Here is an 11,819-nt window from a genome sequence, read left to right on the forward strand (position 1 = left end):
TTCCAGTTGTCTTCCTTAAAGTAATTGGGACGCAATGAAGGTATTATAATGATATTAGTAACAAAATAAGAAGATAAGTTGTTTAATAAAAACTTGTTAAGTGAGAAACAATACAAGACTTTTTTGGACCACACAACAATAGTTTGTAAAAAGATATTTTATTATACAGAAGTTTTTAATGACCAGGAAAAACAACAGAGTCCGAATTTACCTTGCAAATCCTAGTGAGATGGGTGTGCTTGTTTTTCCTTATATAGCTCCTGAAATCTTGGAGTTATTTGTGAGATCGCAACACGCATTTCCTTTTCAAGGTTAATTTTTGCCCTATATTTGCACTTTATTACTGCAACTGCTGAGAAACCAGCGTCACAATGGTATGAAGTAGCAAACGGGATCAAAACATGCAGGGCTCTCTTGCTTATCATTGGGTATTCATCCCCAGCGTGGCACCAGAACTCAAACAGTGACTGAGACTGGAACCTTGTTTTCAATGCTAAGTCACTTGCAACATAAATAAGCTGTTCAGCTTCCTCATTGTTGAGATGCTGAGGTATCTCAGCATTGAAAGGGTTGCTCACCCATTTTATTGGCTCCACTTCATCCACTGGAAAATATTTGTCAAGGTAAAAACGCAGTTGAGACAAATACAGAACAAAAACTGTCTGCAGTTCCTCCTTTAACACCATTCCATTCTCCTGCAGAAACTGGTCCAATGAAGGAAAACATTTATAGTCACCCTTGCTTAAACTGCTTTCCCAAAGGATCACCTTGTTCTTAAAGCCTGAAACTTTGCCTGACAATTGCAAGATGTTAGTGTTATTGTCTTGCAAGGACTTGTTCAGTACATTCAGTTTTTCAAATAGATCAGAAAGAAAACCCATTTGTATTAGAAAGTCTGCATCAATAAATTTGTCAGCAAAACAATGTTCATCATCATGTAAATATGAGTATATTTCACTCCTCAGCTCATACACTCTAAGGAGGGAATTACCAAGAGACAGCCACCGAGAGCTGCTGTAGAACAAGAGGCATGAGTGGTCGGCACCCATGTCCTCACACAGTTTAGCAAAAAATCGTACTTTCATTGATCTTGTTTTAATGTGATTTACCACTTTGATTACTATTTTCAAAATACCATGCAGTTCTTCGCTGAGGTTTCCTGCTGCCAATGCTTCTCGGTGTATTATACAGTGTGTCCAAACAGCATTGGGCGCTTTAGATCGTATGCGAGCTTGAAGTCCTTGGTAGCATCCTGCCATTGAACGACACCCATCTTTACAAACTCCAACACATCTCTCCCAGTCAATTTGATTCTGTTGCATAAAATCATCCACAACTACATACAAGTCTTGACCTGTAGTTCCACCTTTGATTTCTTTACAGAATAACAAATCCTCAACAATTTGTTTTTCGTGTAGAAACCGGACATAGCAAATAAGATGGGTGTCTTTGTGGTTGTCTGTTGCCTCATCCAACTGGAGTGCAAAGTCTTTTCCTCTTAGGTTACAGATGAGCTGATCATTAATATCTTCAGCCATATCATTTATCCTCCGGCTGACAGTATTATTAGAAAGAGGCACTTTCAGCAGCTGTTTACCCGCATCTTCGCGGACCATGTTTGTTACCATTTTAACAGCAGCGGGCAAAATCAGCTCTTCTGCAATTGTGTGGGGTTTTTTACTCTGTGCAACTAGATAGGCCACTTGATATGAGGACAGGAGGGCATTATTATTCATTTTGGTTTGTTTAGAGAAAGTGGACTTTTGTAGTTTGGCTTCTGCAACTTTTCTTACAAAAAATTCCCTTGGCTTTCCGACCACATTTGGGTGAAGACGATCAAGATGCCGCTTAAGTTTACTTGGAAGCATGGATTCCGGAGCCAAAACTTTTAAACAGATTGCACATTGAGGACGTTCCTCATTATTAACCTGAACACACGTGAAACCATAATCCAGATACCTGTCATCGTACTTTCTGTACTTGGTCTTTCGTTTCCCGTCGTCTTTGTCAGAAGAACCTGCAACTTCACTTTGTGCAGATGAACTTGGCATTAGAAATCTCTTCATTGTCAATCAGAAAGATGGGAATCAGTTCCACGTGTCTGAATTATTTAGATGGAGGGGTCTTTCTATCTGTAAAGTTCCTGGTCTTCTTTTCTTTTCCCCTGCTCAAGTATTTCCAGGTTTCTTCCGGGTCTCATCCACAGTCTCCACGGTATAATAAGTCTGAAGTACAAAACATCCAGGTAAGACAAGTATAAGAAGAACAAAAGTTATCCTCTTTCTAATGATGGATCTATTATTGATGTTAATTTCCAATAGCAGCACGTGATGATGATGACCATTTGGAAGGGCGACTTGTAAATCAGTTGTGCGGGCATTTGTCTATTTTGGAAGCTGGCGCCTACACACTCCCAAGTAGCCGTGCTTCAGTGGCTGCCATTTATTGCAGTATTATACCTCTACTTGTAGTTTGTACATTTTTGTAACTTGCACACATGTCACTTTTCCCCCTGTAATGTACCTTTTGCTACCTCTTGTATTTTGTTTGCTCATATTACTGCCTCATGTAACTTAACGTTTGCTTTTGTAATTTGTTCACTTGAAATTTTCTCATGAATCATTACTGTTCCTGCTGTGAAGCACTCTGACATCTTCGGGCATTCCACGTAGGCCCACAAGTGCCTGACCTGTGCAGCACTTTCACGATAGCCATGTGAGGTGAAATTACATATAACAATTCCCTCATTTTGAGCAGGGTGGCACAGGGTGGGGCAGTTAATGCACCTGCAAATACTGGAAGATGAGGATCGGGTATTTACTGGAAGTGGTAAATACCTCCAAATTTTGAGCTCCACTCCATTGTAAATGGGGCATAACATGAAGGTGTGGCATTAAAGCACCAGACTCTGCGATTTTGCCTTTTTACCCTGAGTTTTTGCAAATACATTTTTGGAAACCCATCAGTGGAAAACTGCAAGATTGAAATCATGACTGCAAAATACAGATGTTTTATTTGTGTGTGCTTTGCTTTGTTCCCACATGTCCTGGTTTATTTCGGACTATTTAACACCCCCCCAGACCTGCCACCGTGCGCCCCCTGTACCTCTACTTTTAGTTTGTACGTTTTTATAACTTGCACACATGTCACTTTTCCCCCTGTAATGTACCTTTTGCTACCTCTTGTATTTTGTTTGCTCATATTACTGCCTCATGCAACTTAACGTTTGCTTTTGTAATTTGGTCACTTGTAATTTTCTCATGTATCATTACTGTTCCTATTGTGAAGCGCTCTGACATCTTCGGGTATTCCACGTAGACCTCCCTTCACACTATCTCCCACTGAAAAGCAGAGAACACACGGGTACAAGGAAGACTGGAAAAGCCACCGGAAAGCTGGATAAAGACTTAGAAAAGCCACTGTTCTGGCTCGCTTTAAAAAATGTATGGCTTGTAGAGAATCGAGTGGTACCAGAATGAACCCTCTTTACATAAGGAAGGTCATGGAATCATATTAAAGTGAGCCCTGCTTTCAAGCCCTTGTATGCTGTGGCAGTTTAAACCTCTTGTAGTGGCGAAGACCCTCATGTGTCTCTTGTATAAGAATAGCCCCTGTGCAGGTCCCGACACCCAGGTGACACAGATTGAATTAACCCCCTCGGTGTCTGTTGAAGTGCACATGGGGCAGAAAAATATAAACTGGGTCACAGCTCCCCAATTGCCACTCCACTTCAAAGCAATATTTAAAAAAAAGACACGGAAGCCGCTGTCCTAAAGAATATCTGGACTCCTCGAGACACGGCCAAACTGGCTACATCCGTTTTTCAACTTAAAAGCCCCAGTAGATATTACGAGCCGCTGCCTTCTTAACTTCAATGCACTCAGGAACCATTCTCTTCAATGCCAGTTGTGTCCCAACCCATTGTACAAGATGCCGGTTTTTGACTGATTCTGTGGGAAAGTTACTTCCGGGTCAATTTCCAATAACAATATTAATACAAGTTTAGCACTATGATATCAGACAGTGTTATAAGACAGTGAACACCGCTTACTTACCGATTTGAACAGGCGAGGCACGGCAGGGCAGGGCGCAACACGGGGGTCCCCAGCCATGTTTCACCGACGCTTGAAGCAGGGCACAACACGGGGGTCACCATCAGCGTTTCGCCGACGTTCCAAGCAGGGCACAACACGGGGGTCACCAGCAGCGTTTCGCCGACATTCCAAGCAGGGCACATTACGGGGGTCACCAGCAGCGTTTCGCCGACGCTCCAAGCAGGGCACAACACGGGGGTCACCAGCAGCGTTTCGCCGACGCTCCAAGCAGGGCACAACACGGGGGTCAGCAGCAACGTTTCTCGGACGCCCCAAGCTTAAGTACAACACGTACTTACGTGCTTGCGTACGTACGCACGGAAGCGTATGGCGGCAGTGTGTGGGCAAAACCATTTAAAGGTAGTGTAAACCCCCCGGCATGTTGGGCTGCAATTGATATGACCCACTTCCTGCGTGGCGCCACTGGCTGCTCATCACGGCGCACCAGGGCACCGCGGCGCACAGATTGGGAACCACGGGACTAACCTATCCACTACTTAAAATGTACGTGCATGTTCCACTATATTATTTCAACACTAATCTTCTATGGGTCCCGGAGTAGCGTGCTACTCGCCGAAAAATCGCTTCAACGCCTCGTCAGGGGTAGTAAGCGCTATACAACTGCAATTACAATACAATACAAATAGGAGAAGAAGGACTTGGATTACCAGGAACAAGAAGACCAAGACTAGGATGGTTGGTGAACCAGTTCCATAAGAACTAGGCCCAGGAGGAACCAAACCATAAGAACCAGGGCTAATTGGCACATAATCTTGAGAAGGACAATGGCTATGGAAAACAATAATAGCACCACAAGGAGTGCAAGGGAGGTGAGACCAGGGACAAAGGCAACCAATGCCAGTAGGAAACGTTCTAAGAGGACCAGGCAACATAGGACTAGGGGCACCTGGTTGATCAGGACTTTTGGTAGCAGGATTAGGGTGAGGAGGAAAAAGTGGATCCGGACCATGGACACCAGGACTAAGATGACCCTGGGGTTACAGGCCACAGGACTAGGAACAAGATGGCTAGGAAGATGAGGAACAGGGTGCCTGGCCCTGGACAATCAGAGCAAGGAAGACCATGATAAGTTTGTGTAGAAGCATGAGAACAAAGGGCAAGAGGATTAGGACGAGATCCTAGAAGCCTAGGAAGATCAGGAGCATGAAGATTATTGCCAATATGATCAGGGAACCATAATATGCAAGGAAGATGAAGGGGCCAGTGCCAAGAATATCAGGAGGGCTCCTCCAGGATTTTATAGAACATGCCAAGAGGTATGCTCACCCACCCTAGACACCTTGAAAATAAGGCTCTCAGGGCCTCCTGGCGTATTTAGAGATTCTTGAAGAGGGCTCCTACATTTGGTATCCAGACATCCTTATTAGGAATTGCCCCACTGCATCCTTATACCACTCAAAGGCCCCTAAAGAGCAATGCCTTTCAATAAACTGTTGTTTGAAGAAGTTATCATTCTGGACAGGTATATGACTTTCCCTATCAGTGGTGAGTCTCCACGTGAATGGGGGAGGGGTTATTAGCCCCTTGCCTGCGGCCAGAATTCCGCTCCTGTGCGGCACTTTCCGATAGCGGGCGTGGTCATGTCGGCCCCCAGCCGTCATCAGCACACGAGCACTGTGTGCCATGACGGCTGGGGGCCGTCATCAGCATGAAAGGGGTTAAGTTTAACATGAAAACTTTTTTCTCTTACTTCTGTTGCACGGTCTCCTCTATGCTACCTAGAGTTTTTGTACTGAAATATTCAGTGATAAGCTGTATTGGAAGCATTGCGAGATTTTCATACCTATGTAGCAGACACTGTACTAATTTGCTTGACTGTACATGTTGTTTTGATTTTCTGCATTGCTTTTGTAGTCACTGTGAATGCCTCAACTCACGTCTGTCCTTTTACACCCCCTCCCGCCAACTACGCTCTTCCAGCCAAGCCCTCGCCACTGTCCCTCGCATCAACAAGACCACCATGGGAGGCAGATCCTTTTCTTACCTGGCTGCTAAAACATGGAACTCTCTCCCCGCATACCTTCGCCTCACCCAGAACCACCTAGCATTCAGAAAGCAACTTAAAACCTGGATATTTGAAAAGTAATCCTCCTCCCCTTCCTAAGCGCCTTGAAACCCTATGGGTATGTAGTGCGCTATATAAGTTCTGTGACTTGACTATATATACAATGGTGCAATGATTTGTTACCTGAAAATGCCTATAATTCACCAAGAGAACCACACACAGGAGGACCAGGACCAGATCACGGAGGTTTGGAAGGATCAGCACTGCAAGGACAAGGAATAGGCCTGGGAGAGCCAGGGTACCATGAACATAGGTCCAAGGCCCAGAGTTTCAAGGAGCTGAAGAAACTGGAATTGGGTGTAGCAGGCTGAAAATGAGGAAGATCAGGAGGAACAAAACAGTCAGAGCCAGGAAAACTGAGAGGACTGGATCTGGGTATCCAGGATTACCAGGGCCACCAAAATAATGAGGCTTAGCAGAACCAGGAACTGATGAACTAGGAATCAGATGAGCAAGGTGAGAAGGATCACACTGCCCAGATCAAAGGGATGAGGGCCAAAAGGATCTGGAAGGAAGAGGAAGAGGGACCTGGAAAGACCAGGATTACCACGAGGACCAGAAAAAAAGTGGAGTAGGCATACACAGGTCCAAATAAGAAGGCCCAGAAACAAAAGCATCAAGTCTAATGGCATTAAACAAAGACGTTAACACAGACGGTGAGGACCAGCAAAAGGAAGACCAGTGATAAGCAAATCAAACTGAGAGTAATAAGGACAAGGAGAACATGACCCGGAGAATCAGAAGGAGATGGTTGGGCAACTAGAGCCAGCAGAACAAGAGCAAAGAGGACCAGGGGAAGGAGGACCAGTGGAACCACCACAACCAAGGGAAAATTTAAGCTTAAGTCACAGAGGCCCAGGAGTATCAGGGTCTGCCATACCAGGACCAGCAGGACCAGAGTGAGGAGGAAAGGGAGGATAAGGAAGGCACAGATAAGAGGAGACATGATGGTCAAGACAGGTGACTAAGAACAAGATGACCTGAGCAAGGAGGATCAGAACAAAGTGGACAGGTTAGTCCAGGAGGAATATGATCAGGAGGACCAGGATCAAGAGTATCATGACATGTTGGTGGAGGAACCGGAGAACTAGGCAGGTCAGGAGCAGTTGGACTAAGGTAATTAAGAACAGATGGGGAGGATTGGGTGGAATGGAAGGATCAGAATAAGCAGGACCAGGATCAGGACTACGAGGACCAGAGGGATCAAAACCAAGGGGACCAGGACCTGAAGCTCCAAGTAAAGTAGGAGAACTAGGACCTGCGGTGTTAGGGCTAGGCTGGTGAGGATCAGGGAACTGGGACTTCTATAACTACAAGGGTCAATGGGACCACACTTGGAACCAAAATGACCAGACCCAGCCCAAGAGGACCTAAAAATGAGGGCCAGGACCAGTGGGTGCAGTACTAGGTGGACTACTAGGGCAGAGACCAGGGCAAGGAAAATCAGGATTACCCAAACTAGGAAGACTAGAAGTGCCAGCCATAGGAGAACCAGGACAACAGGGCTAGGTGGATAAGACCCCAGCAGATTAACAGTATCAGAAGTACTAGCATCAGGAGGCCTAAGAAGGGATAATACAAGGATGAGCCAATACAAAAGGGGCCCCCTGCAACGAATAAGGGCAGACATCAGGGGAAAACAACACTAGTGCAAGGGAGAGAGTCCACGCAGACGAATCAAACAATGGCTCATAAGGAGTCCACTCGTTTTAATGCACAACATGGAACTCACCAAAGGGCGACAGAAGGGTCATAAGGTGAAATGAATTACAAATATAGATGTACAAAATCTTAATTTTCTTTTTTTCATATTTAGTTTATATACTTTTTATTCAAAACATTAGATAACATAGTACATCAATTAATAAATAAGTAAAAAATGCATCAATAAATACACATAGTATGAATTCCCCACATCACCCTCTCAACAAGCATACACTCTTTTCTCATTCAGTCACACACAGACATCCACAAATATACCACACTAAATACAGATTCCTCACTTATGTGTTGTGTCTTCCCCTCTCCGTCAGCATGAAAGCCCTGATGAAGGTGCGCCCGTAGATCTGGGCCTTGCACCGAAACGCGCGTTGATGTTACATGAATTTTGGATCCTGCCTTATCGATCTGGACTCCCTGGCGTGTGCTACGAAGGCTCCGCAGGGTCCCTTTCTTGTGTCACTCTGGGGATTACGTTGAGGAATCTGTATTTAGTGTGGTATATTTGTGGATGTCTGTGTGTGACTGAATGAGAAAAGAGTGTATGCTTGTTGAGAGGGTGATGTGGGGGATTCCTACTATGTGTATTTATTGATGCATTTTTTACTTATTTATTAATTGATGTACTATGTTATCTAATGTTTTGAATAAAAAGTATATAAACTAAATATGAAAAAAAGAAAATAAAGATTTTGTACATCTATATTTGTAATTCGTTTCACTTTGTGACCCTTCTGTCGCCCTTTGGTGAGTTCTATGTTGTGCATTAAAATGAGTGGACTCCTTATGAGCCATTGTTTGATTCGATTGGGTGGACTCTCTCCCTTGCAGAAGTGTTAATACAAGGATGAGCCAGGAGCATGGCCAGGAAGATCAGGATCTGAAAGGACTACAACCAGGAGGACCAGATTCAGGAAAATAGTTTCACTGTGACCAAAACTAGTTGGACCAGGGCCAGGATAAGGATCTGGAGGATAAAAACAACTCAGAATAGATGGTGTTGGAACAAGACTGGGAATGGGAACCTAAAGGCACAGACCAACCTGGAAGAATAGGAAAAAGACAGGGAGCAGGAGGACACATATGTGATTCCAGGCCACATGGATTAGGATATCTCTGCTGTAAATGGTTCTGTTGCATGCTTCTTGTGCTGCTAACCCCTAGAAATGGTCAGCTATTCAGCCCAAGTATAGAACTGGTAAGTATTTGCTGAAAAATCAGAGCATGCAAAGTAAATATAAAGATGCTGTCAGATGCGGGCACAGTGGTCTGAGGGGGATCTGAGGGCATAGGGAGTGAAACTTAGCAGAGGAATTTAAAGATTAATGGGTAAAAATGAGTTTGGACTGGGATGGATGGCAGAAAGAGTTTTAGAGACTCAGATGGTTGAAGTCAGCAAAAATGGTTAATGACTAACAAAGGGGTTAAAGGACTGTGGCATTCAGCAAAGGGGAGCAGAGGGTCATAAGACGGCTCTAATTAGCAGAAGAGAGGGTAATGGAGGCTCCAGATAGTTCGCCTCAGATGGCCCAAAGGGGGATTCTATGTGATCCCCAGATCTTTGTGTTGACATTCCTTGTGTGTGCATTTGTGGTGGGTATATAGCTAGTGCGAAGTAATAGGGCTTCTTATGGGCCGATTCCCAAAGGGCCTTCGCACTCATGGCAAGGGTCCCACAATGGGTAACTGCAGTACGGAGGTCCGGCTATGATTGCTGTGCCTCTACCATGAGTGCAGATGCCCTTTGTGAGTCAGCCACCTTGTGTGGTAAAAGTCTGAGTGCATGGACTAGTGGGAGTCATTTTGCATGACCTGATGGGAGTAAATACATCTTCCCTACACAGTGTGCATGTACTGACTGCATCCCTCTGAATGGAGGGTGAAAGACCAGAACTCAAGTGAGGGAGTATTAAGAAAAGTCTACCCAAAGAAATTCTGTGTTTTGTTTTTAGCAAAGGGATACTGATTAGTTCTTCATGAGTGACGACCTAGAGTAGAGGGTAGGTGTAAGGGGTAGGTCCGAGGTTTCTCTTGTTAAAGGTGTCAACATTTCTAGGCAGGGCTGCCCTTTTGCATGTGCCTGAAGACTGCTCGGGAAGAATGATAACATCAGGCGCTGAGGTCTCATGCTTCATTGTGTCCAAATTTTGGATACTTCTGCTTGGAGCCAGCACTATTGCAACTGCTGTGGGAGCAATCACCTAGCACAAAGGCTGTGTCTGAGCTATAGACAGAAAATTATATTTGAAAGAGACTCACCCCAAATCAGTTCTGAAATCTCAATAGTGAATCCACATCCCCTCTCTGGAAAATGAGTATTAAAGTGGAACTTTGAAATTATCGATCCGTAGTGCTTAAAAATCAAGGTAACAAAATGTCTTTGTTTATTCAGTGTCTTATTTACAATATTTGTAAAAAAGTAAATTAAAAAAATCTCTGTGAGTTTCTTTCTCCTGTGGTTTTGATGACTATATGTCTTTCTCTGACTTACTGGGAACATTCATTCATATTCCATTGCGATTTAATTAAATTAATTATAGTCTCATTCCTTTGCTTATGGCTCCTCGACAGAATACTTCTTCTTATGGCCTGACAGAGTAGGCGTTGTGAAGCAAGGACTTCATAGCGATTACCCTATTTAGAGAAAAACTTGGATGGAATGGAATGGAAAACATACTGACTCCATCACACTGGGAGAAAACTCCTAGTGTGGGTGGCCATTCGTTTTCTTTGTTTTTCAAAAACAAACTCACACTTTGGGAGATTTTTTTTAAATGTTTACTAGCCGACCATAATGTATGACAGTATTAGTACTGTTCTTCAAAAGTTTCATGCATAGACAGGAACCATCATGATAGTACTGCCTGTGAAGGAAGAGATTTGTCCATAGGGCCAGTGGACAACTCAAATTAGGTGGGTGGAGGTCCCTCAGGATGGCAGAGGTATTGCTCTCTGCAAATCCTGATGGAGTTAACGCCGTCTTCGAAACTCTAAATTAGTGCCATAGTTTTTCTTCTTTCTGTCATGAGATTGGCATGACACTTCTTATACTGTGTTGGTTACTTCATAAGAGGTACTATGCAATTGTTTCTATTTTGATAAATTCACCCTAAATATTAGATGGCTCTATGTAACTGGAACACAACATATCCAATGCCGGTTTTTGCTTTTACAATTCATTGCTTTCAGGTATTTTGGTCTGATTGTTTAAAATCAAACTGAATCACAATTAATATTTCAAGAATGCACTGAGATGCTGCAGAAAAAGAGGTGTTCTGATAACATAGAGTCTTTGGGTAATTATATATCTGGCCTTAGTACACTCCCATGGCTTTGTGAGTAAGAGCAAGTACCTAACTTTAGATGAGAAACCAGCTTTAACTACTTTCACAAAGGTTCTAATTGTCTTTATCATTAGTCATCTCTGTAGGTAAATGTAAAGGAGTAGGAGTATTGTTGGAGCACAAGACAGCTTCATAAAGAGTCTCCCAAGTCTCTATGTTTTGGCCCACGGAGTAAGGGAGTGCATTCCGTGCCATGTCTGTCAAAATACCTTGGAAACACTTGGCACATTTATAAGTTAGTGCCTGCATCTGAGCCAGTTTAAGCAATTATGGGCCCATGTTACAAAATCACAGGGCTGTGACCAGAGAAGTGCTTTTCATTATGTACAAAGCCCTTTTTATGAGTTGAGAAATTCTTTGAACTTGTAAAAGGACTTTTGTGATTGTTTCCGAATTACAAACAGGAGGGTATGTGAAAGAAGTGTGTTTCCGCATTACAAACATGGGGATATGTGAAAGAAGTTTCCTTCCTCCCCTTTCAAATTCGGAGAGGGATTTATTGATAGTTTGTGACTGTAATTGCTGTTGCAAAGGATTGACAAGCTAACAACCCCTGAGTTGTGGTGGTAACTATTT

General features: G+C 43.6%; 1 protein-coding gene across 1 annotated transcript; it reads right to left on the minus strand.

Moving 5' to 3' along the window:
* Positions 1–221: 221 nt before the first annotated feature.
* LOC147723133 (zinc finger BED domain-containing protein 5-like) lies at positions 222–2,066 on the minus strand. The gene has a single exon (XM_086967455.1). It carries the CDS (start codon positions 2,064–2,066, stop codon positions 222–224), a length of 1,845 nt encoding a protein of 614 aa, XP_086823581.1.
* Positions 2,067–11,819: the final 9,753 nt, after the last annotated feature.

This window comes from Lissotriton vulgaris, chromosome 4_1 (genome assembly GCF_964263255.1).
Source record: "Lissotriton vulgaris chromosome 4_1, aLisVul1.2, whole genome shotgun sequence".
NCBI lineage: Eukaryota > Metazoa > Chordata > Amphibia > Caudata > Salamandridae > Lissotriton > Lissotriton vulgaris.

What these genes read in the sequence shown, in the direction of transcription:
- LOC147723133 (XM_086967455.1), bottom strand. Translation starts at nt 2,066, where the DNA reads ATGAAGAGATTTCTAATGCCAAGTTCATCTGCACAAAGTGAAGTTGCA.